General features: G+C 35.9%; 1 protein-coding gene across 13 annotated transcripts in view; it reads right to left on the bottom strand.

The window, feature by feature from the left end:
* The window catches only part of GPATCH8 (G-patch domain containing 8), a 101232-nt gene that overhangs the window by 53823 nt on the left and 19703 nt on the right, over positions 1-27706 (bottom strand). For 2 of the 13 annotated variants that reach the window (XM_058703674.1, XM_058703671.1), the window contains exons 1-4: positions 20115-20195; positions 19070-19104; positions 14086-14103; positions 11677-11749 (exon numbers count right to left, since the gene is read on the bottom strand). Coding sequence is in view for 2 of the 13 variants with exons in the window: in XM_058703666.1 (XP_058559649.1) it covers positions 11677-11749; positions 20115-20189 (148 nt within the window). In the remaining 11 variants the exon portion in view is untranslated. Of the gene's footprint in view, positions 1-187; positions 385-11676; positions 11750-14085; positions 14104-14705; positions 14770-19069; positions 19105-20114; positions 20196-27706 lie in introns of those variants that run through there. The other 11 variants (XM_058703670.1, XM_058703669.1, XM_058703677.1 and 8 more) reach the window with 7 other exon arrangements.

Genomic DNA, 27706 nt, shown 5'->3' with positions numbered 1-27706 from the left:
TATTGCTCATTTAAAAAGTTTCTTGGACACTCCACTTTCTTGTCTAAGTAAGTAACCCAATTTCTACATAAACCAGTTTCATTTTAATCATTCAAATTAACCTAGTCAAAGAAGTTCATAAGTAATGCAGTAGGAAACAATATAAAATCAGGCTAAGAATAAGACTATAAAGAAAAAATAGGGGCACCTGGGTGGTTCAGTCAGTTGAGTGTCCAGCTTCAGCTCAGGTCAAGATCTCGCAGTTCAGGAGTCCAAGCCCTGCATCAGGCCCACTGCTGGCAGCGAGGAAACTGCTTTGGATCCTGTCTCCCCCTTTCTCTGCCCCTCCCCCACTCACGTGCACTCTCTCAAAAGAAAAAAAGACTACAAAGAAAAATAAACAGTATTATATGAATTCAGACCCCAAATCACTAATACACTTTTTTTTTTTTTGAGAGAGAGAGAACACACATGAGTGGGGAAGAGGTAGAGAGAGAGAGAGAGAGAGAGAGAGAGAGAGAGAGAGAGAGAGAGAGAGGGAGGGAGGGAGGGAGGGAGGGAATCCCAAGCAGGTTCTGTGCTGTTAGCACAGAGCCTGATGTGGGGCTCCACCTCACAACCATGAGATCATGACCTGAGCCAAAATCAAGAGTTGGATGATTAACTGAATGAGCCACCCAGGCACCCCATCTTCGAACTCTTAAGACTTAGTACAAATCTGGCATATTCTAAGGATTCAATAAATTTATGCAGAATTAAAAAAGAAAACAGAGAACATGTAAATGCACAATTATTATCATTCAAAAGTTTATAGTCTAATGAGGGCTAAGAGACACAAAAACACTATTTATATAAGAATATTAAAAGTGCTACAGGAGAGAAATATGAATAATACGGGAGAAAATTAGAGTAATAAGACAGAAGTTATAAAAACCAATAAACAACCATCCCTTAAAGTGCCCTAAGAAAAAAATACCACATTCACAGCTACCTGTGAATTTTTTTGGCCAGAATAACCACTACATGTTTCAATTCTGTAATACTTGCATTTCTCACCACCATTGTATCTTTCCAGAACAGAGAAGTGAGCCACCACATAGACTTTAAGTACATTATAGTATACTGATTAAAAGCATACTTTTGGCACCATTATTCTACCACTTATTTACTACCAGGTCTTGGGTAAAGCATGGCTCAGAATGTGAATTTTCTCATCTGAAACACAGGAACAATATCTACCTCAAAGAGCATTTAAATTAGAGAATCCATATGCAAGCACTCATTGAACACTTAATAAAATGCTAGTAGCTATTATAAAGGAGTATCACTAAACCCAGTGAACAAGAGCTTGCTAGTCAGATGCATGCATGAACTAACTGTACACTGTGCTTCTTGGTTGATGTTTTATCATCCTTCATACCCACATCTTCTTCATTGCTATCACTCTAAGTCCTCATCATCTTATACCGTGACAACTTTCTAAATGGTCTTCCATTCATCTTCAGACATATCATGAACATTCTAGTACTTAAATTCCACCACAAATATCCTGGCTGGTATACTGGGAAGAAAATTAGATCATAAATCACAGAATTGGGGCTGGGTTTCAGCACTATTACAAAGACATTTTAGAACCCTAAGCCTAAATTCCTCCATCTGTAAAATGAATTTTAGATAAAATTATCTTTAATATCTCTTTTTGCTATGAAAGTCTCTCCTCTGATCAAAAACTGCCTTTGGTTTACAAAATAAAGTTCTAGATTGGTATAGTATTAAAGCCTCGCATTCAGTGTGGGTAGTTAAGAGCATGGTTTTAGAGTGTGAAAAACCAAGGTTTGAATTCTGATACTGTTGTTTACTGGTTGCTTATTCTTGGGCAACTTACTAAGCTTCTCTAAGCCTCAGTTTCTCCTCCTGCACACTGAAAATAACAATAATTATTTCACGGACTTGTAAGAATTAACTATTTAAGTGCTTGGCACATGGTAAACACTCAATAAGTATTTGCTTTGTGCCTATTCAAACCACTTTCCTATCACTGCCTTCTACTTATGGTTTCCAAACTGCTTCTGGAGACCCAGGACTCTGCTTCAACCAAAACAACTGTGTCACCCCCCCCCTCCCTTTTATCCTTTCAAAGTTTATTTATATAGGGGTGGGGCGGGGGGAAGGGGCAGAGACAGAGGGAAAGAGAATCCCAAGCAGACTCCACACTGTCAGTGAAGAGCCTGACAATATATATTGAGACAAATAGTCTATACAGCAACTGAGCTCATGATCTCCTCTTCTCTCCTGATTAGGGAGAGGGATTACCTCTTCCTTTTTAGTCTAGCCTTAAAACCCAGACCTCTTATTGCAGACTGCCAATTCTAATTTTATTTACTGAATGGGCTTCCTCTTTTGTTTATATTAATGAAATTTCATTCAGAAGGTCATAGGTTCTATAGAATCTGTATCTTACTAAATGTGATACATGAACTACTAAAAATTATGCTTGCTTTTGGCAACTGTGTAAAGATTGAGAAGATCATTTAATTAGCAGGAAAAAGAGGTAATTCAGCTACAGGCTCCTTCAGCTAGACCCACTTCAAGTATGACAATCCATACCTTTGTGATATGGGGGAGCTACATGTCTGTCCTCCCCCAACTACTCTTATTTTCAGTTATCAGCTTTTTCTGAGAAAGGCAAAGGTATACATAAAAAACCACTGATTTCAAAGTTGTGCTTATACTTGAATGGCAGAAACTCTGTAGCTGTATGCCCTTTCTAAAACTGTTTCTTCATTTATGAAATGAGTACACTAATACCTATATCATTAAGTGCAACATACAAAACATTTAGATTCTATATCAGTGTTCTGCATATAATGTGTACTCAGTGTAATTTCCTTTTCCTAAAGGAAAATAAATTTCAAAAGTAAACTAACGTAGAAAGATAGCAACTTAGATTTTACAAAGACCCTATCCATAAAATTTACCTATATCATTACAATATTAAAGGAAAATTTATGGAGGCGCCTGGCTGGCTCAGTCAGAAGAGCACATGACTCTTGATCTCAGGGTCATGAGTTCGAGCCCCACGTTGGGGGTACGGTTTACTTAAAATATAAAATAAAGGAAAACTCATTTTTCTCAATCAAAGAATGATTTTTCTTAGGAAGTTAGTGAAGTTTTAAAAGGTCAACATTCTGGGGCACCTCGGTGGCTCCATCAGTCAAGCATCTGACTCCTGGTTTTGGCTCAGATCATGATCTCACTGTTAATGGGATCAAGCCTCACATCAAGCTCCTTGCAAATTGTGCAGAGCCTGTTTGGAATTCTCTCTCTCTGCCCCCACAATAAATAAACACTAAAAAAAAAAAAAAAATAAATAAAGATCAACATTCTAATTTAACAATAAAGTCTAAATGATAACACTACATATTTCTGTTGTATTCAATCCAAGTCTAGTTTTCCTTCAGTCATAAAAGTAGTAATAACACTGTTATTACTAGGTAATATAGGCCCTACCCAACTATATTCATCATTTATTTGCTAACCGAAACTGCAAGCCAAAGGGGATGGCTGGCACATATATATAAAACCAAAGAAACACACCCTGCTCTACTCTGCTTTAATTCCGCCTACTCTTTTTCAAAATAATTTTCTGTATTTTTAAATAGCAATGTAAGTATACTGTATCAAATTTTAAAAGAATATAGTAAAAAGCCAAGCACCTGGGTGGCTCAGTCAGCTAAGCATCTGACTTCAGCTCAGGTCATGATCTCGTGGTTTGTGGGTTCGAGCCCCGTGTCAGGCTCTGTGCTGACAGCTCAGAGCCTGGAGCCTGCTTCTGCTCTGGATTCTGTGTCTCCCTCTTTCTCTGCCCCTCTCCCACTTGCACTGTCTCTCTCTCTCTCTCTCTCTCTCTCTCTCTCTCTCAAAAATAAACATTGAAAAAAAAGAGAGAATACAGTGAAAAGTAACTCAGTTTCCCTTCAGAATCTACCTTTACAAGGATTTTTTTCTGCATAGTCAAGCAAATACGAACAAATATATAGGCATATCCCAGAGTGTGCCCATTTAAAGTTTCACAGTGGAATACCTTAGTTCATGGATGGCTCTTGACACAATATTTTTCAATCAAAGGTTTTACACAGTAATATGTTTATATTTCATTCTCAAAAATCTAATTCAATATTTTTAAGAAAAAGACACATGAGAAATCTAGAAATACATTCCATATACACTAGAACTTTGGAGAAGCTTCTTACATATCAACAAAAGGGACAGACATGTTCCTACACAGAAAGCAACTGTTTGTTAACAACCATATTAATTATTTTGTAATAAAAAAGAAATGTGTAAGTATTTTATATCCCAACAACTTTCTTTTAATTCACAGATAGGCAGCTGTGTTTTTGAAAATTGGTTAGGGGTTGACGTGTAACTCATTTTAAATAATGTAAATAGGTGCTCAAGTAAAGCTTTCAAACAGATCATCTGATTTGGGGAACAAAATACTGATTTTAAGCAGGAGGCATGTATCTATTGGTTTATATATGCACACACATATACACACACACACATATGTATATATGTATAAGTATGTATATAACATAATCTATATATATCTATGTATATAACACAAATGATAGTTTTAACATACAGCACACAGTTCTGTACCTTTTCTACTTAAGGTACCATGGAAATTGTTCTACACATACTGAATACATACTAATGTACTTCAATCATTTTAAAGCTGCATGGTTTCCCTTTATACAATTTCAGTGGTCTATTTCTTCAAATCCAAAATGGTCATTAACCATTAAACACATTTTATGTGCCACAAAAAAATTTAAAAGCTTCCAATTATAACTATAATGCCATTAAGAAGATGCATCTAATTTTATCTTTATTAAAATATGCAAAAAATGTCTTGGAATCAATACAATATGGCCAACCGTTTCCAATCTTAAATTATCGTGAAATAATATAATAATCTCAATCATAAATTAGTTTGTGCATTTCAAAGAGTAACGAAGAACAGAAAATTAGAATTGCTGGCCCCAAGGAAACATGCATTTTAATCTTAAAGTAATTCAAATTGTTCTCTGCAGTGGTTTACCAATTTATATTGTCATTGGCTATGATGCAAATACCTGTTTTCCCAAAATATGACCAGGCTAATTTTTTTTAACCTTTCCAAAGCAAAAGTGAAAAACTGTATTTGTGGTTATAAATGCATATTTCTTTTTTTTTTTTTTTAATTTATTTATTTATTTTTGGGACAGAGAGAGACAGAGCATGAACAGGGGAGGGGCAGAGAGAGAGGGAGACACAGACTCGGAAACAGGCTCCAGGCTCCGAGCCGTCAGCCCAGAGCCTGACGCGGGGCTCGAACTCACGGACCGCGAGATCGTGACCTGGCTGAAGTTGGACGCTTAACCGACTGCGCCACCCAGGCGCCCCTATAAATGCATATTTCTAAAAATACATAGATGAATAATTAGATAAAGAATATTTCTATTATAAGAAGGACTGAAAATATTTTCATACGCTTAAAGGTCATTTGCATTATTTTTCTATAAACAGTGTTCATATGTCCCCTTTTCTCTTTAGGTAGTAAGTTCTTTTAGGTAATAAACACATGAAGGAAATTTTTCCTTTGTCTATAAGGAGATATTGCAAATATTTCCCCCAGTTTGTTACTTGTTTTTTCTTTTTTATTTGCAATGAAATAGTAAAATGTATCCTTTTTAAAGACTTCTGGGCTTGCAGTTAAATCTAGAAAAGATGTTCTCATTCCAACATTATTTCTTTTTTTAATTTTTTAAGTTTATTTATTTATTTTGAGAGGGGCAGAGACAGCATGAGTGGAGGAAGGGCAGCTAGAGAGGGAGAGAGGGAATCCCAAGCAGGCTCTTTGCTGCCAGCACAGAGCTCAACGTGGGGCTCGAACCCACAAAGCCATGAGATCATGACCTGAGCCGAAACCAAAAGTTGAACACTTAACCAACTGAGCCACCCAGGCACCCCTATTATTATTATTTTTAAGTAGGCTTCATGCCCAGCACAGAGCCCAACACATAGCTTGAACTCATGACCCTGAGATCAAGACGTGAGCTGAGATCAAGAATCAGACGTTTAACCGAGTGAGCCACCCAGGCGCCCCATCAACATTATTTTTAAAATAATAATTATCTCATTGCTCACCCTAGTGATCTTAAGATTCTTTTAACATTTAAATATTTTATTCACCTGGAATATATGTTGGGGTAAGAAATGACAGTGTGGATCCAACCTCTTGTTTCTGAGTTGCTATCCAGTTTTCCCAATGCCACAGTTTAGTGATTGGGACTGTTAGGTATTGTAAATTAGGCTCAGAAGTGGCAAAAACTAAAGACCTCAGAATCATTGAAAAATACACGAAAATTAGGGGTTTAGGGACCCTAAAATGCACACAGCATTAAAAACACAGATCTAGGAGTCAGTTATCTAGCACAGAGTGAGCACATATAAGAACCATATTGTAAATTCTGGGAAATAGCAACAAGACAGGGCTTCTGAATTTATGGTTTTTATGACATTTAGGTTTATTAAGACCTAAAGGTGGGTGCCGGGTTGACTCAGTCGATGGAGCTTGTGACTCTTGATCTCAGGGTTGTGAGTTTGAGCCCCACGTTGGGTAGACAGATTACTTAAAAATAAAGTCTGCTGGATGGATTAAGTGTCTGACTCGGCCCAGGTCATGACCTCACAGTTCATGGGTTCAAGCTCTGCAGCGGGCTCTGTGCTGGCAGTTCAGAGTCTGCTTGAGATTCTCTCTGTCTCCTTCTCTCTTTGCCCCTCCCCCACTGTGCTCTCTCCCCCCAAAATAAATAAACTTAAAAAAAATCATCTTTACAAAAATTAACAGGGGCGCCTGGGTGGCTCAGTTGGTTAAGTGTCCAACTTCAGCTCTGGTCTGTGAGTTCGAGCCCCGCGCCAGGCTCTGTGCTGACAGCTCAGAGCCCAGAGCCTGCTTCAGATTCTGTGTCTGCCTCTCTCTCTCTGCCTCTCCCCCACTGACGCTCTGTCTCTCAAAAATGAATAAACGTTAAAAAGTAAAAATAATAAACTTAAAAAAAAAAAGGAAAAAGACCTAAAGATGGATTATCTCCAATTTAGTTAAAATATCTAAATATACACAAGAGATATTAATAGCAATGAGCATTTATACAGCATTTTATAGTTTTTATAAAGTGACTTCACTTAATTTACTTCATCCCCATTAACTGTGAGAAAATGAGCAGAGATTTTAATTCCCATTTATTGGACCAAAAAAAAAAATTCAGTGATGGTAACTTGTCCCTTTACTTAAAGTTAGTGGCAGAGCCAAACTCTTATCTGTATCTTATATTTCTTTTCATTTATTTATTATTTTTTTTAACGTTTATTTATTTTTTGAGACAGAGAGAGACAGAGCATGAACAGGGGAGGGGCAGAGAGAGAGGGAGACACAGAATCAAAAGCAGGCTCCAGGCTCTGAGCCATCAGCCCAGAGCCTGACGCGGGGCCCGAACCCACGGACCGCGAGATCGTGACCTGAGCTGAAGTCGGACGCTTAACCGACTGAGTCACCCAGGCGCCCCTGTATCTTATATTTCTAAATGCTGCTCACACCTCCTTCACATCCTACACCAAGTACTTTTACAAAAAAACTAGACAAAAATCCCTACCTTCGAGGAACTTGGAGTGATTTGTCAATTATATATTCAGATTGATCACATACTTAATTCTAAGTATGGAAAGAATACATAAAAGTATAAAACGTAGACCCTTGCTTCAAGAAATCTTCAAAGGTCTACAGCAGTTTAAAAAAGCAAGACTTGGGATACTTGGATAGCTCAGTCAGTTAAGCGCCCAACTTTTGATTTTGGCTCAAGTCATGATCTCACGGTTAGGGAGTTCAAGCCCCACCTTGGGCTCCATGCTGACAGTGTAGAGCCTGCAAGTCTTGGGGAACAGGACAATGTCTTACCTACTTTGTCCATGGTTTGCTATGCTTATTTACAGCCTCAATAGCTCAGTAAATATTTGTTGGATGTCTGTTATTGATTGAATCTTCTAGACAGGGTGAGATATGAAAGAGTATCAGACCCCATCCATTTTTCCCACAGGCTGAACTTTTGTTTATGATTAAAAAAAAAAAAAAAAAAAAAAAAAGCAGCGAAACCATCAAAAAGCACCTAGACAATGTAACAAAGTTTAGGTACTCCACTTCTAGGCTACACCTACTGACTAAACATTTCACGGCAAAATAAAGATTTTGAACATTTCATTTCAAAGCTGCCACAGGGAACCTGGGTGGCTCAGTTGGTTACACATCCAACTCTTGATCTCGGCTGGGATCGTGATCTCACAGTTCACGGGATCAAGCCCGCGTCAGGGTACACACTGACAGAGCAGAGCCTGCTTGGGATTCTCTCTCTTCCTCTTTCTCTGCCCCTCCCCCACTTGTGCTTACTCTCTCTCTCAAAATAAAATAAAACCTAAAAAAAAAAAAAAAAGCTGCTAGAAGGTTATAAAACAATTTCAAGAACCAAATCTAATCCAACTTCCACAAAATACAACTATCATTCACTGTTGCTTTATTCCAATTTAAATACATCCTCTGCCTCTATAATAAGCAATGCTCCATAATATCTCTCATCAACAGGTCTTTGTATTGTTCCCTTCAGACACCTTATCAACATATCTTTTCCACCTTAATTTTTTTTTTTTGTTTTTAACAATTTTTTTAATGTTTTCTTAAATTTATTTTTGGGAGAGAGAGGGGCAGAGAGAAAAAGAGAGGTAGACACAGAATCCAAAGGAGGCTCCATGCTCTGAGCCGTCCACGCAGAGCCTGACGTGGCGCTCGAACCCACAAACCACGAGACCATGACCTGACCTGAAGTCGGACGCTCAACTGACTGAGCCACCCAGGCAACCCTAAGTCTTTTTTTTTTTTTTTCTAAACCACTAGCAATCACTTATCTGCCATACACAATAAAAGTCCTTTCTAGAGTTCTTTTCTAACTTTTGAAATATTTTAATACTAAGGGAGAATAAATGGTAATAATAAATAAAATTCAAGTACAAAAATAAACCCAGTTTACAAAGTACAATTTTCTATCCTGCCACAGATAATCTCATTCTAGAGTCAGCATACCCTATTCCCCAATCTATATAGTAACAAGATAGTTGCACTGTAGCCTCCAAGGACTGACATTCTTTGTAAAAACCTTGGATGGGTTGAAATCATTTATAAACGTTAAAAAAATCTAAAGAGATGAGGCTTAAATTTTAGTGGATGGTTGCATGTTAAAGATGTTAGAGCCCTAAAAGCAAATAAAAAGGAGAACTGAAAGGATTTACAAAGCTATGAGTCCAGAAATTACATGCAGTGACTAGTCTATAAAATACTAAAAAGGCATTTTCATTTTCATCAGATCACGAGGACTTTCTTCAGTGGTTATCTATAGCAAAGGTTTGGTACAATGAAAACAATCTGTCATGAATGACCTCAACATGCCATAAATGTAGCTACATTCTAGGTCAGATCATGTGGGTATTACAGAAAGAACTATGCAAGAGAAACATGCACACTGATGAATCTAACACTAAAAAAATAAAGAGCCATTGACAAGACAATTAAACTTGGCCTTTAATGTTGGCAACAGAATAAGGTTCCATTCTTTTCAAGAGTAAAGATACTGTACCAGCCATTCAAAACAGATGGGCCTTACACAACAATGTGGATTTAGTTAACACTACTAAACTGTTCACTTAAAAATGGTTAAGATGGTAATTTTATGTTATGTGTTTTCTATCACCATTGAAAAGAAAAAAAGGGATGGGCTTCAAATTCCCCTTATATTTTAGATGAATAAAGGACTTATGAGTTATTGAATGCTTATTATATGTCTGCAACCACGGAGATGGAGTTAAAATATGGATAAAACCTAATTCCTCTTTTCAAAGAGCTCAAAGATAAAAACAGAACCAAAATTCTAAATATTCTTAAAATAAAATTAAATTTTTCCATCACCCTAAAACAAGTGAGTATCCAATTACTTCTCCTTTCTTAAAGCCACTCTTTCTCACTCTTCCTCTGCTAGGTGTACTTTAATACTCTGATGCTTACAAATGAAAAATTCTGGGATTCAAACAGATTTGCTAGCTCCTATGAAATGCCCCCAAATTCTACTCCCTTGTGTGCCTGAACAAAAAAAAGAATCAACAATGCTCCTGGGAATCTCTGAATAGGAGGGTAAATATAATAGAGAAAGATCAAATGCAGTCTTGAGACCATCCTCTGAGCAATCACCTGCATTCAATTCAACCCCACACTCACAACTACATAACCTACTGGGGCAAATTTTATCCTTTCAGTCCTGATTATCCGTACCCTTCTTCTGGACTCTTAGAAATCCATGGGTTACACCATACAAATAAATGGCTCTTAATTATAGACAGCTCTTTGTAATCAACTGCAATGAGTTCCTGTGCCACCAGAAAACAAGTTTAAAGATAATCAAATCTTTTTCCTACCCCCCAAAATAGGTTAGTGCTTATTAATAAATACTAATTTGAAATATATTTATTAAGCATCTCCTTTGTGTCACCACTAAATAGAACTTGTAGAATTATCATTTAAAAAGCAAACGTCTTTAAAGACTAGAACATTCTGCTTAACGCCCTGACCTATCCCCTTTAACACGCACACTGGAATTGGCTAGATTCCCATTCCCATTGTGGAAATCTATTTCCAAAAATCAAAGAATCAGTCAACAGAAGCACACCTCTCCCCCAAAGATCCTCTTATATGAGACCCTCCGTGACCAGAAGTAGAAGTGCAATGATTTCCATCATTTCTGAGGCAGTGTTCACAGAACACTACCAAGAATAGTAAGTAGCTCTCGAACATGAGGGAGCTAAAAGGTAAATGAAGCTGGGTTTCCAACTAGCAAGAACTCAAAAGCAGAAATATTAGTATTTTTGTTTTTACCGGAATGATTTAAGAAAAATGAACACAATGGAAACAAAACCATATATTTTCCAGAGCCTCAAAAGCAGAAATATTAGTATTTTGTTTTTACCCAAATGATTACTATAGTTAAAAGAAAAATGAATGCAATGGAAACTTCAAGCCATATATTTTCCAGAGCCTAATATGAACCTGAGAAATGACCTCTCTGCTCAGAGAGCCCTAGGAAACAATCCTCTGCTTTCATCTTACATTTCATATGGGTTAATTCTTCTCTCTCCTACTACATGGGTTCTGACCATAGAGGAAAAGAGCCAGGGCAATCACCAGCTTCAGGGAGAATTCAGAAGGGCAAAAATTAAATTCTGCCACTGAATGGTTCCCTTTATAATACTGAAGCCACAATACAATATTGCTAAATGACATACCCCCATCAAAAAAAATTAAAACCAATTGAGCCATACACACACAATATGTTTGACCTGAAAGTATTCATGACACAGCAGCTTACTCTTGCAACTTATGATCTTAATAGTGACTTAAAATACAGTTACAGGAAAAATATAGACTATTCTAGGGGAGAAAAGGCAGGGGGGGAAAGCCCAAACACTTTTTTCTTAAAAAGATAATATATTCAGGTATAAGATCAAATCAGAAACATTGTTTTCTTTCTTTCTTTCTTTTTGTACATTTAAAAAACTTACCCTGAAGAGATTTTCCCAATCCCTGGCCCAGCTTCCACCCATGTTTCTGGAGTAAGCGATGTCCAATATTATCCTGACAGACAGAACAGAGAGACAAACCAAAAATATTCCAATAATATATTCTTCCCTTCCTAGTGACATTTAAACAGGTGATGAGCAAGAGATAATTCTACATATATGCATGCAAAAAAGTGCTAATAATAGGGTAAATGTGCCCAATAAAGGGGGCATTAATGTAAAAAGAAATGCTGGCCAGTATTTTATATGGGAAGAACATAGGGGTGAGGGTCCTTTCTGATGGTGTGCTGGGCAACTTTTGTACATAACACTTTAAAAAGGAGAAAAAGGGGAAGGGGGAAAAGGGGGAAGAATACATTTATGAAATTTAAAACTAACATTAAAAAGCATAAAGTCAAGGTACTTATACAATCATATCCACCACCTAGACAGCACCACTTGAAGTTTTTTGTTTTTTTTGTTTTAAAGAAAATCTACATTGTGTTTAGTTATTTTGCTTATGTGTCAGGCTTTCATGATACAAAGTAAGTTGTAAGTGTAAGACTGCCCCACCACTAGAAATGAAAACACAATCAGAGCAAAATCCAGGCTAGACTTGATTGGTTTTTTTAATATATATGTATATATATATATATATAATATAAATATTTAACTAGCATGCAGCCAATATTAAACTGAAAAAACAGTGAGGTTAGTAAAACAAGAAATTAAATTGATTAAACAGAAAAATAAAATGAGCTCAAGCACAGACTGAGTGATGCATTTCAACATGTAATCTAACAAAAATGCTAAAATGTTAGAATGAAACAGGCCTAGCAATAAGTTAACAGTAAAGAACCATTAGTGCATGTAGGGGGAAAAACCAATATACATAATGTCTCATCTTCCTAGGAGCACACCAGAAAAGGCATTTCAATGAAAACTGTACATAAAGACACCAGAAACAACAATTAATGTCAGCTTTTAAGGGTTCAAGGTCTTAGAAGTCTCTGCATATCTTTGTCCCATTCGCTTTTTACAAACGTTGTGAAATATGAAGACAAAACTAAAATAACCATTAACTACGTCAGATAAAATGCTGCTATACTCCTCCAAAGAGAAACATTTTAAAATTATAAACACAAAGTGTTCTATATGCATTAAAATGTAATTTACAGTAGTAACCTAGTTATCACCATTTGAAAATAATCTCATTATTTCCTGAAATCAATCTATAAAGCTAAAGCCATAAATCTTATTTAAAACCAAACATCTCCTATTAAACTGCTTTTTATCTTCTAGTTCCATATTCAATGATAAAATGTTCTTTAGAATTATAGAAGAAAACAATTAATTTTACTGTTATCTTTTCTGACAATAAGTTATAAGAGGAAGGTTAAGCCTTCCAACGTTCTGTTTTGAGATGGTGGGGGGACAATTTCCTTCCACAAGTTTATGACAGCAGGCAAACTGGAAAACTCAGCTGAGCAACTGATTATTCACTGATCAGGGCAGAATAAAGATCAGGATACCTTTTTAAAAACAAAAATGAGGCAAACAATAATGGAAAATTTGTTTCTAAAAAAGAAGAGGAAGAAGAAGGAGAGGAGGAGGAGGAGGAAAATAATCTGTTCCTAAAACAAAAGATACTACTGTTTTAAACATATATAGGGGCGCCCAGGTGGCAAAGTCCGTTGAGTGACTCTTGATTTTGGCTCAGGTCATCATGATCCCAGGGTCGTGGGATAGAGCCCTGAATTGGGCTCCATGCTTGGGGTTTTCTCTCCCTCTCTTCCCTCTGCCCCTCTCCCCCACTTGTGCACGCTCTCTCTCTCTCTCTCCCTCTCTCTCTAAAATAAATAAATGAAACAAAAGGTCACTAGAAATTACTTTTTCCCAGGAACTGAATTAGAAAATGCCATGGTTATGTATAATCTGAGGCAGTAACTTCCTTATTACTAGACATCACAAAAACTTAAAAACAAATGATAAAGTCTTACTATAAGCAATGTTAGCAGAAAATGAAAAAGAGGACTTTATTATACTATTATGAATATAAACTTACCTGTACATAAAATCCTTACTTTATATCATAACTCTTACATCTGAAGAACTATAGGACACGGATAGCAGAATGACTCTAAGGTTATATAGTTGACTAAATTATCATTTAATCTTTTAATAGGCTAATGTTATAACTCTACTTGGCACAAAGATTTAGGATATTAAACCATGCTGACAAAAATTGTCGCTCCCTTTTTTTATTTAAGAAAATTCAATCTTTGGCTAAGTGGAGATGAGACATTATGCTGACTGTGTTATATTATGAATGCACTAAAATAAACAGACAGATGAAGCAGTATGCTATTTCCAAAAGCAGTGCAAGTGGAGTGAAAGCATTTCCATACGAACCTGGCTTTAAAAACTGGGCTGTCAAAAGAACAGTTAAATGTAACACAAAGTAAGAAACTGTCCAATCACTAATGGTCGTTTTTTTTTTTTTTTGTCTTGTTTTCAATTCACTGCTTGCAATTAATGTATTTATTAAAGAAGAGTGAAAGCATAAGTAAATTCACGAGTCAAGACCAGCTGAGAGATTCAAGAGCAGCATGTTGTGACTGACAACAGTGAAAGGAAAAGCAAATGTTAAAGGGAGAGGAAGAAAAAAGAAAACTTTAGGATTATACACATTAGCACCACTTTTACAAAACCACTCAAGATAGCTGTCACCTTCTCAAAAAAAAAAAAAAAAAAAAAAAAAAAAAGCAAGCTGATACAAAATGGTAGTGGCATTTTTCAAACTTTAGATGAAAGCTGTCCTTTAATTAACTCTACTTTCCTAAGTATGGATAAGGAATGAAATGTCAGGGTCTGTATTAAAATTAATATGCCACTTTATGTCCTTATGATTATAACAAAGGCAACAGAAACAACAGACATACCTCCCAGAACCTCTTCCCCTCACCAACGTCAGAGATTAAGTGAATGACTAATAACAGAAAATCTGGACCTTTCCTATCATTCCAGACTACCTGCTTTTGTAGGAAAAAAGGCAGCTCTGTGACTCTGCAGAAAGGGCTAGTATTCAGTATGGTCCCTTTTCCTACCAAAAAAAGAAAAAAAGTTTTATAAACACTTGTCAAAAATTCAATAGGCTTAGGGATGATGGGTAACATAAGGGAAGGCACACCAAAATACCTCACAACAAAGTACAACAAAGTAGACTTGCCTATCCCTGAAATGATCAAAATATTCACTGAACAGTCACTGTGAAAGAACAAGGGAGTCACTCATAAGCCTGTGAAAATAATAATCTACTCTGTTTGGAGTTGTGATTTTGCAAATTATTCCCATGGATGTTATTTATAACAGTAAATTGGAGTAATTTAAAGCCCAAACAGGTAATCTAGACATTATGAGGGTAACAAGAACTAAATTTACCTCTGAAGTAAATTTACTATTTAACAATTTACTATTTCAGTCACTATAGTCGTAACTAAAAAACCTTTGTTTTTTATTTTAAAATATAATTCAACCTCAAACTTTATATTTTAATTTCGTAGAACCAAAAGTAAGTAATTGAAAAAAACTTTTTAACACTGTCTGGTTTATAACTAATAAATGGGCATGACAATGACAGGCTGTTTATAAATTAAATGCACATGGAAGAACTGCAGGGAAATTCTACCCATCTTACCTACCTACCTACCTATTTAAGTAAACTCTACTCCCAATGTGGGGCTTGAACTCACGACCCCAAGATCAAGATTCTCATGCTCTACCAACAGAGCATGAACAAGCCAGGTGCCCCAAGACAAATACTAATTTTAAATTAATTGATAAAGCAACTAAACTTTGCCCAAAGGAAACAGGCAAACAAACTAGTTTTCCACTTGATTCACAGAGTTCCCACAAGGTATTTGTTACTCTATGTTCTTAAGACCAAAATGGTGGCAGCGTGGCATTTTCTTTGGTTAGGCATGAAGTTCTTTAATTCTGGTCAAACCACAAAGCTGAGCTGAAAACTCAAACTTTTTTACACCTAGATTACCTCAATTGGCCTTTTTTTTCCCCCTATTTCTAAACTTAAATATATAATTAAAATGCTACATTTTTACCCTCTGTTCCCTTCTTTTACATGTGTAAGAAAGGAAAATATAATTTTTCAATGGGAAAATATTTGAAAGCAAGAAATGTAAGTATTATAAACTATCAACATGCTAAAACACAATACCAGAAAAAACAAAAACAACAACAAAAAAAGCCTCATTATTGTTTCAGCCATTCCTCAACATTTTTACTTATTAACTATCAACTAGAAATTTTCCCAAGAAGTTTTCTCTGCTCTATAAAGCTGTATTCTGTCATAGTAACAATGATCATTTTGGCAATAGCACCACCAATCTGTACAATGGGAGCCTGCCAAAACATAGATTAAAATTTACTTTATTGTATGAGGCTGATTCCAGTTTTTATAGCAGGAAATAGAATCTTCTGTCTCCAGAGAAAACTGTATTACAATTATGTCAGTGACTGGATGAATATTAACTCCACAATGAATTTTGTTTTAGTTGACAGCCACATTCAATTTACACCATTTGCCCATTTTCAACAGTGACAAAAATGGTAGGTCTCTTGAGTGGATTGTAAGCTTTGCTGATTGTGTATTAAAGACTCTATAAGCAAAAACCAAATGCTACTAGGTGAACCCATGCAAACAACAAGTTGTAAAAATTCCCGAAACAAAAAATCTATAGCTCACTACAGATGACACAATGAAGACTAGAGAGAAAAGCCATATAGTAATGCTACACCATTCAGCTCCAAGAAGCACATTATTTATAGTGCAGTCCACATATGGTCACTGCTAAATGTCAAATCAGCAGTCTTATAATTACAGTTTGGAACTAGTGGAGTCCACAGATCTAAACAGATATGCAACATGAACTCAATTATACATATACTTCTAAATCCCAAGAGAAGCAAAGTAAACATCAGCAACTGGAGTTTGAAAACTTACATTAATTTTTAAAAACCTCTCAGTCAACCTAACAACTATAAAGACAGGATTTTATTCAGGTAGAACAAAGACCAACTAATGGCTGATGGGTAGTTTTACTTCCAACTGCAACAGTGACAACATATTTTACTATGATGTACGTGTTTTGCCTTCTGTATAGCTGTAATCATGCCCCCATCTCACCTCTCATATTGTATGACAAAGGTCATAAAAAACCATATATCATAAATCACACCAAACAGTTCTTCGAACTATGGTGGAATTCTAAAGTGAGCTTTGGCTTTAGACTTAAGTTTTGCTTTCTAAATACTTTATCGTTAAAAAATGTAGAGGATATAATGGCTACGACCTAAAAAAATCATCAAACAGTAACTTAAAATTCACGTTCTGTAAAGTTGTTTTTCTTTTTGTAATAAGGGAAAACATTAATACTTTCCATCTTCTCTGTAATTCAGATAATCAAGTTGTCTGGCAATTCTTTCATAATTTTCTTAGAACAGTTTTATTTTTGACCAAAAATTTCATTGAAAGATATTTGGTTGACTGAAATAAAGCAGGGGAAATAAAACTTCGCAACAAAGATTATGAAATACTTTACAAATGCTGGATTTTGAGGTGTTTTCAACACTTCCTGACTGAAACTGAAATGTGGATCATCTATCTCACCAACAAGTCTAGGCTTCAGAAGTTTACTAAAGCATAATGCATTATTGAATCTTTGTACTTGAGTCTTTGTATTTCATTCCCCATCTTGCCAGTTTACAACAAATTTACCCTATTACCAAAGGAAAAGACCTTAATCCTATACTCACAATAACCCTTCACACAGGCATATTTCTTGGCACAAACCTGTGCAGAGATTTCCACGGTTACCAGCTGCTGCAGATTACCTTTGTTTAAAAAAAAAAAATGACTAGACCTTTAGCTCCTGCAGTGATCTGTAGACTCCCAAAGCTGCATATTTCCAGCCACTTTTGAGTTGCATGCTGTAGCAAAACAGTCAGCACCTCTCAATAGATATTGCTGCAGAGAAAGATTTTAATTCAGCAGAGACTCTATGTGTGAAAAGCAATGCCATTTCCCCCTAAGAACAAGAGAGCTCAATATAGCCAGCCAGTGATATAATATATATTTATTTGGTGGGAATTCCTTAGATGATAGGGTTCTTCCCTTTGGAGGGGAGGGGGAGATTGATACCGCACTACCAACTTTCACGCCAATTGTTTTAGCAAAAGTTTCCTTAAAACCTTTAAAAACTTTCAATTTGTTCCCAAGTGATTCATAAGAGAAATAAAATCCTTCCTGTCTTGTGTGTTCCACTTCTACCTAAAGCAATGTAGGCTATGAAGCTCCTCCTCCTATTACCTAAACTACCACAACGCAAATAATATTTATTTATGTTTCAGGAGTAAATTTTCATTAGAGATATAATTAATATGCATCTCTGAACATACACTTATTTATTAAAAAAAATTAAATATCCAGTCTGAGCACTATGTCATTCACTATTTTAAGTGGAGAAGATAATACGATTCAATAAATAAGGCATATTATCAATTCCACTCCTACTCTTTGAGACTCCTCAACAATGATCACTCAGTCTTCTGATAGCATTCTTTCTATGACATATGCTAGAAAAAATCCTGGACAGTGTGAGAGGAAAAATAGCATTAGTCTCACATGCTAAAGGAATGAATTTTCCAAAAACCTTAAAATACAGCCCTAAAGTGCTTTAAAAATGTTAAATATTATTTACTTTAGAGCTTTTTAAAAATCTTTTGAGTATAGTAATAATGAATACTAAGCTGCAAATTTAGTCTAATTAAATTCCCTACTACTGTTGAATCAGAGTACCCACAGATTTATAGCTTATTTAAGAATATTAATCATGTACCTTGTAGATATGGTACTTGGGTCTTGCTTCTGACAACTATCTGTTCTTAAACTATGACCCAAAGAGACATTTAAATAAAATGAAAAAATTAAATTATTTTTCAAGTACAAAATGCTAGCTTAGCCAGCCTACAGACTTCATTATAAAATTCTGCCTTGTGGTAATTCCCAAGATGACACAGAACAAGGCACAAACTTCAGTGATTTTTAACTTAGCAATGTGGGCTTGGCATTTTATCCTCAAGTCAAAATACAAGATTGGGCTTTCAGCTCAAGATCAGATGTGAATTCTCCCTCTGCAGCATTATCACATGCGTCATCAATTACTGCCATGCCTAAGTCTAGCATCATGCCAGCACATTAAGACAGAAGGTACTATATGCAGTGTTCACTGGACCAGAAGAACAGAAATAAGAAGGGGAGGTGGGGGAGAAAGAAACCCTAGAGAAGAAATTAAAAAAAGGCAGACCGTGCAATACAAACCAGATCATGGCTGCTTAGCTAATATGGGCCAACTGCTGTGGAAGAAAAATGTCGAACACCCCAAGTTGTGTAAATTTCTGTAAACATCTAAACACACACACAAACACACACACAACACCAACCTAATTAGGAACATAAATATATGTTGATCCTTTACTATGTTATAGTTTTGAAAATAAAAGCTGAAGTTAAAATGTCTGTGCTCTCTAAACTGTCTTATTTTCCTGAGGGAGGAGAAGAAGCTAGTGTTTCTTAAAGAAGAAGGGAGATGTCCTCACTGCTATTAAGATTAAGACTTCCTCTTCGATCATTTTCACTCAAGTTTACCAATAACTCACTGAGACCCTAATTAAATATGTATACTTAAACACAAATATTAAATACTGACAATACTGACAAGTTTAGACATTTTAACAATGCACTGTGTAATTTAAAAATAAAGAGCTTTTCAAAATGAAAATGATGTTCAAAAATTAAGATTTTTTTAAAAAATTAAAAGCCAGGAAAATAAATCTCCTTGTTCTATTGATTTATATCAATATCCAAAACTAAGTCATGTAAAGGGATAGAAAGAATCAGCTTTTCACAAAAACCAGACATCTCTTAAGCTACCAAATTTATCATGTTTCATAAGTGTCTGGTAAATATATTAGTCTTTAACTATTCCTAATGGAACATTTCACACGTAATTGTGCTGCCAAGGAAAGGTGTAGCTTTTAAAGGATCAAAATACATTTTACTCCTTTATTCAATTTACAAAAACACTAAACTTTAACTCGCTATCTTTAACAGAATATCAGTATGGGCCAAAATGAAATTTTCCATCAAATTCTAAGTGGTTTCTAGACCTTTCAGACTGATTTCCCAAAATATTAAATATTAGATAACATCCCAAATTCTATTTGATTACTGTAGGGCATGCAAGAAAACAGCTCTAAACTGTACTATAACTTATTAATAAGTTTAAATTCATTCACATCAAGTGTCACACGAACACTACCTAACTAACTATGACCCAAAATTAAGCACTGATCTATAGGCTTACCGATTCTATAGGCTTGTCAAGTGATGCTTGTTCAATTTCCAAATGTCCTTCTTCATACTGATCAAAGTGATTACCCTGAAAAAACAAGACTACAGTTATTTTTCAAAAGTAATAAATGCCAAAATATGAATAATCTAATCCAGCTAGGGGTTATTTTTAACTTTTCATTCTTTTTCAGTAGACAATCAAAACTGTGCCACAATTTCCGACTTTTCTAAATCTATAAAAAAACCCAATTTATTAGAAGTCTAGGCCTAGTAATAGGAATTCTCCCTTTGATAAATATTGAAATTGCTAACTAAAATACTATCAACTATTTGGGATTATCAACTCCTTATCTGACTGATGATATCATGGAGACTCCAGAATCTTAAAAATGCCTGGGTGGCTCAGTGGGTTGAGTGTCACTCTTGGTTTTGGCTCAGGTCATGATCTCACTGTTCGTGAGTTGAGCCCCACGTCGGGCTCTGTACTGACAGTGCAGAGCTTGCTTGCGATTCTCTGTCTCTGCCCCTCCTGTGCATGCTCTCTCTCTCAAAATAAATATATAAACAAACAAAAAAAAGCCATGTTTTTTAGCTTTTCATAAACAATCTTGCACTGAAGAAGATAAATCATAATAATAGAAGAATGCAAATAAAAATCTGTTATAATACTATTCAATGGTGGTAACATTGCTTTTAAATTAAAACTGCCAAAACCTTGGACTTTAAATCAAGTTGCTAACTCCCAAGTTTCAAAGAATCTAAAAACACAATCTCTTGACACAGTATTCTAAATACAGCTATTCCTCAAATGATCTGCCAAGAGAGATAAACATGTCTGTATAATGCCATATTTGACCATAAGTAAGCAGTCACTGCAACTAGAGTAAGTCAAAATAGTTCAACTGAGGATAGGAGGAGACAACTAGGAAGTTCTCTCTAATCATGGTTTTCTCTGATCTCCCTACTCTATTAGCAAATAATAGCTCATAATTTGGCTTTAAAACAGAATACCAACTTTCTGGTTCCCTTTATGTTACAAAATAGAGGGCGTGATGATTTGTAAGTCCTGAACTGACCTAAATCAAAAGAGGAAAGACTTCAGTCTAGCCTATGTTAATCCAATGTGTGGAGTGGTAGGACAACTTGAATGTTAACAAAAAGTTATTTTACTTTTTCAAGGTAAAATTTTACTTGAATAAATCTTAACCATAGAGATCCTAAACATATAATTTGCCACACTGTATCAAAACTACTAGGTTACTCATTTCCTTCATCAGACTGTAAAGTCCTTAAGAACAAGAACTAAATATTGTTTACCTCTTACAACCCTAAAACTTAACTCGGTGGCTAAACATTAGAGAACAATTAGGTGCTAAAATTGTGTGGTAGTGATGAAAAAGTTCTGGAATTAGACAGTGGTGGTGATAATGGTTGTACAACACTGTTAATATACTTAATGCCATTGAATTGTATACTTTAAAATAATTAAAATGGTAACTTGTACGTTGTATGTATCTTAGCACAATCAAAATGATAAAAATAAAATTGTGTAGTAGAGTATATCCAAAAGAAGAAAGGAGTAACAGGACAGGAATAGGTTTTCCAAAGACAAAAAGCAAATCTTAAAAATGGAGGAGCAGGCATTCCAAGAATGAGGAAAAGCAGAGGTGCCAGGGTGGCTCAGTCAGTTAAGCATCTGACTTGGTTTTGGCTCAGGTCATGACCTCACAGTTTTGTGGGTTCAAGCCCCACATTGGGGCCTGCACTAATAGCACAGAACCTCCTTGGGATTCTCTCTCTCCCCCACCTCTCTGCCCCTCCCACATTGGCACTGTCTCTATCTCTGTCAAAAAATAAATAAAACTTTTTTAAAAAATGAGGAAAAGCAATCATCAACAAATACTAAAAATGAAAAATAGGTACAATCTCTGAAAGTCTCTCTTAATCTCCAATATTTTGTCCAACAATCTCTTTAACACTTGCCTCTTATTTTAACTTCTAACATTTAAAAGTTTAGAAACAATCACTTAATTGTTTCTACCACTACCACTATTGGTGTTAATACCAACAATAACTGGATACTATTTTGAAAGTAAATCTTTAGAGTATTAAACTTAGAACAACCATGTTTGTTTGTCTGCTTGATTTACTTATTTTTGAGAGGGCACGAAGGGGCAGAGAGAGAAAAAGAGAGGATCCCAAGCAAGCTCTACGCTGTCATTGCAGAACCCGACACGGGGCTCAAACTCAAAACTCTGAAATCAAGACCTGAGCCAAGATCAAGAGTCAGACGCTCAAGTGACTAAGCCACCCAGGTGCCCCATGCTTTACAAATTGCTAAAACTAGCCACCTAAGTTGTCAAATCATTCTGGATCTATCACACACAATACAAAACAGGATTAATAATATAGTTTGAGTCCAGAAAAAGACCCATATATTTATGAATAACTGATCTTCAACAAAGATGCAAAGACAATTCAATAGAGAAATAATAGCATTTTCAATAAATGGCATAGAATTCGGTATCCATATGCAAAAAAAAAAAAAAAAAAAGAAAGAAAAGAAATGAGCCTCAATCCATACTGCACACAATAAAAATTTTTTAAAAAATGTATCGCAGACCTAAATATAAAACCTAAAATTACAAGCTTTTCTAGAAGGAAATACATAGAAGAAAATCTTTGTAACCTTGGGCTAGACAAAGCTTTCTTAAGCTACACTGACAAAAGCACAATCTATAAAAGAAAAAAATTGAAGAACTGGGCTGCAAGGTGCCTGGGTGGTTCAGTCAGTTAAGTGTCCAACTTTTGATCTCAGCTCAGGTCTTGACCTCAAGGTTGTGAGTTCAAGCCCCCCAAGTGGGCTCCACACTGGGCACACAGCCTACACTTATTAAAACAAACAAACAAACAAACAAACAAACAAACAAACAAACCTGGGCTGGGAGAAAGTATTCACAACTCTCATATCTCATAAAGGATTTGTATTTCTAAAATATACAATAAACTTTCTAAACACAGTAATAAGAAAACCCAATTTTTCAAGTGGGCAAAGATTTAGCAGACTTCACCAAAGATGATACATAGATGGCAAGTAAACACTCAACATCATTACTAGGGAAATACAAACTAAAACCACAAGATAATACCACTACACATCTATTAAAATAGCTTTTTTTTTTTAAGTTTATTTATTTTGAGAGAAAGAAAGAACACAAGCTGGGGAGGGACAGAGAGGAGAGACAGAATCCCAAGCAGGCTCCGCGCCATCAGTGCAGAGCCCGACATGGGGCTCAGACTCACAAACTGTGAGATCATGACCTGAGCTGAGATCAAGAATAAGACACTTAAGCAACTGCACCATGCAGTTGCCCCTCTATTAAAACAGCTTAAAACAATAACAACAACAACAACAACAAAAACAAAACAACAAGTGCTGCAGAAATTGCATGGAAACTCTCATAGGTTGTTGGTGGGGTGTAAAATGGTACAGACACTTCAGAAAACAGTTTGGCAGGTTCTTATAAAATTAAACACACATTGAACAAACAATCCATCAATTCCGTCCCCGGGTATTTGTCCACATAGAAGGAAAACCTGTGTTCACAGAAAATCCTGTCTTGTGAATGTATGGAAACCAATCAAATGTCCCTCAACTGAGAAATAGATTAAAATACTATGATACACCCATTCAATGAACCATTCTTCACCAATAAAAAGAAACTACTCATATAAGCAGTAACATTTCGAATGCATTACGCTAAGTGAAAGAAGCCATACTCAAAAGTCATTGTATAATTCCATTTATATGGCATTCTGGAATAGGCAAAACCAGAGAAAAGGAAACTGATCAGCGGTTGCCTGGAGCTATATACTGATTGCACTGGTGACTACACTATATTTTGTTAAAATTCGAAGAACTGTACACTAAAATGAATTACCCTGTATCTTAATCATACTTTTTTTTAATAAAAAAGGAAAAAGCCAATATTTCTACATCTCCCCCCTTAAAAATACTTTTTTAAGCATTAAGAAAGTTTAAATCCTATTGTGTAAACACACGGTGATGGTTACAGGAATCTATACATGTTTTAAAAATTATAGAACTAAACACCAAAATAGAAGTCAATATTACTGTATGACTTATTAAATAAAAATAAACTAAAAAATATGCATAGACAGCTCTAGAATACATAAGAAGCTGACACTAGCGGTGAACTCTGAGAAAACCGGGTGCTTAAGAGACAAGAGATGAGAAGAAGGCTCTTTTGTTGTTTTAAATGTTTATTTTTGAGAGAGAGAGAGAGAGAGAGAGAGAGAGAAAGAGCACAAATAAAGAGGGGCAGAGAGAGAGGGAGACACGGAATCTGAAGCAGGCTCCAGGCTCTGAGCTGTCAGCAGAGAGCCCCATGTGTGGGGCTCGAACTCAGGAACCATGAGATCATGACCTGAGCTGAAGTCAGACACTCGACCACTGAGCCACCCAAGTGCCCCTGGGAGGCTCTGTTTTTAACTGCGTGTTTTTTCCTTTTGAATTTTATACTTAAATTCCCTAATACTCAAATACTCTAATAGAAATCATAAATATTTTGTATTTAATAGAAATCACAACCATTTTGTATTTATCTTTGAATGCTTAATCAATGCCATTCAAAATAAATTTCTGATGAATTTATTTTAAAATGTTTAACACATTTTAAAGTGGTGTTGATTCAAAAATATTAACTTTAATTTTAAATGTTTAAGCATAAACATAAAATGAAATCATGATTTCCAATTGAATATTTGAAACTTTTTTTAAAAAGCTTATACATCAGGGGCACTTGGGTGACTCAAGTCAGTTAAGCAGCTGACTCTTGGTCTCAGCTCAGGTCATAATCTCACAGTTCGTGGGTTTGAGCCCCAAGTCAGGCTCTGCACTGACAGAGCCTGGGATTCTCTCTCTCTGCCCCTCTCTCCCTCCCTCCCCACAAATAAATAAGCTTGAAAAAGAGAAAGAAAAAAAAAGCTTATACATCAGACATAACAGGCTATAAGCTCCTTTTTTTTTTTTGTTTTTTTTTGCCAGTCTTCTCAGTTATTGACACCAGAGTTGCTCTTCTGCTGCTGAGAGGTTGACTAAAAAAAAAAAAAAAAAAAAAAAAAGACATCGACTAATCATCCACAATGTAATCCCAACTATAATACATTTCAATTTTAAAAAACTAATTAGTTTAAATAGAAAAAAATTAATAATCATGAAAGACACCAAACTATGTGAACTCAGAAATTTTTAATATAATTTATTCAAAAATTGGTTTCCATACAACACCCTGTGCTCATCCCAACAAGTGTCCTCTTCAATGCCCATCACCCACTCTCCCCTTGCTCCCATCTTGAACTCAGAAATTTAAAAATGATAACCAAATGATCTTTTCAATGAAACCAACAAATATGTACATTAAAAAATACAAATACTCTGCTGGTATAACTAATTCACCGCCTAAATTAGATACTGTTTAGAAGAACTCAGGAACTCATTTTTAACAGTTTACTCCCATGGTCTTGCTAAACAGTACATTTGTACCAGCTATCTTTTGAGTACCTATTAATAAGTATCAGGAACTGTGTGCTTCACAGGCATGATCTCAATCCTCTGAATTATCCAACAAGGTAGGTATCATTATTTCCATTTTCAGATGAAGAATTCAGGGGTGTAAGTACAAAATCTACTCACTTAAATAGTAAGTAAAGAAGCCCAAATTCTAAACCCAAAGTCATTATTAACTTCAAAGTCCATGTTCTTTCTGGTATGCTACTTTGTGATTTTTTTTTTCCAGGAGGAAGAGGCAGGAGGAAGAACACTGGGAGACAGGGTTCCAGATACCACATTTTCCATAGCTTCTGCGAATTTTAAATGCAGATAACATTCACTGTAGCACTTCTCTAATATATTTTTAAAAAATTAAAGCAAATGTCCAATAGAGGAAGAGTTTAATTTAATTCTATTTTATTAACACAACAATTAGGGAGTTACAATAAAAGTTTTAAAACTATACAGAAACAGGTTAAGTTTAAATGGAAGGAGGAACAAATCAAAAAGGCAGTTCACTAATTACAACTGTGTAAGACTATGTGGACAAGAACTGAATGGTGTTCTGAAAATGTGACAGGAACTGATAAACATCTGAAGAAGCATCTAACGAACATCTAAAGTTAGTTGTTTTAATTTAAATATTATTTGTGATAGAAGTTGACTTTAAACAGCCTAGAAATATTCCACAACCATAACTAAATTAGTGAACTGAGATTACTTTTTCTATTTATTTATTTATTTATTTATTTATTGATTGTGTGTGTGTGTGTGTGTGTGTGTGTGTGTGTGTGTGACAGAGAGAGAGAGAGAGAGAGAGAGAGCGCGAGAGACAGCGTGAGAGACAGCGTGAGAGAGAGCGAGAGAGAAAGCGAGAGAGCGAGCATGCGTGCCAGTGGGGAAAGGGCAAAGAAAGAAGGGGACAGAAGATCCCAAGCAGGCTCTATGCTCGAATTCATAAACCGTGAGATCATGACCCAAGCCGAAGTCAGACACTTAACCGACTAGGCCACCCAGGCATCCAGAACAGAGATTACTTCTTAACATTTACGAGTGCTTGATTTGCCACAATAAACAAATCAATTAGTAGCAACGTGTGAAAAGTATAAAAACTGCTTATAGGGGCACCTGGATGGCTCAGTTGGTTAAGCGTCTGACTTTGGTTCAGGTCATGATCTCAGTTCACAAGTTTGCCCCGTGTCTGGCTCTGCACTGACACCTCAGAGTCTGGAGCCTGCTTCAGATTCTGTGTCTCCCTCTCTCTCTTCCCCTATCCCACCCCCCCCCACCGCCCCCACACGTGCTCCCTCTCTCAATCTCAAAAGTAAATTTAAAAAATAATAAAAATAATAAATATTAGGATATAAAGGGGGGCAAATATACAAAAAACAAAGGGAGGGGGCGCCTGGGTGGCGCAGTCGGTTAAGCGTCCGACTTCAGCCAGGTCACGATCTCGCGGTCCGTGAGTTCGAGCCCCGCGTCAGGCTCTGGGCTGATGGCTCGGAGCCTGGAGCCTGTTTCCGATTCTGTGTCTCCCTCTCTCTCTGCCCCTCCCCCGTTCATGCTCTGTCTCTCTCTGTCCCAAAAATAAATAAAAAACGTTGAAAAAAAAAAATTAAAAAAAAAAAAAAAAAAAAAAAAAAAAAACAAAGGGAGAACTATTGGAAAAGATCAAAGATAATAGACATTTGGAGGAAATTGCCTTAAAGACTAAATAGCTCCTTCCTTAAAGAAAGAAGAGTTGGGGTGCCTGGGTGGCTTGGTCCATTGAGCATCCGACTCTTGATTTCATCTCAAGTCATAGTCCCACAGTTCGTGGGATCAAGCACGACTGCGCTGACAGCATGGAGTCTGCTTAGGTAGCTCTCTCTGCCCCTCCCTAGCTCATGTTCACACGCTCTCTCAAATAAATTTTTAAAAAACAAATATATAATAAAAATTAGACATAGGATCCTTCTGTGCTATAGAACATATATAAGTTCTTACAATAAACTGAAATAGTAAATTAGACCCCAAATTAATAGCAATTACAA

The sequence above is a fragment of the Neofelis nebulosa genome, chromosome 16, assembly GCF_028018385.1.
Source record: "Neofelis nebulosa isolate mNeoNeb1 chromosome 16, mNeoNeb1.pri, whole genome shotgun sequence".
In the NCBI taxonomy this organism is placed as follows: Eukaryota; Metazoa; Chordata; class Mammalia; order Carnivora; family Felidae; genus Neofelis; species Neofelis nebulosa.
Note: the sequence above shows the minus strand (reverse complement) of the source record. Positions and strands in the feature narration are given on the sequence as shown.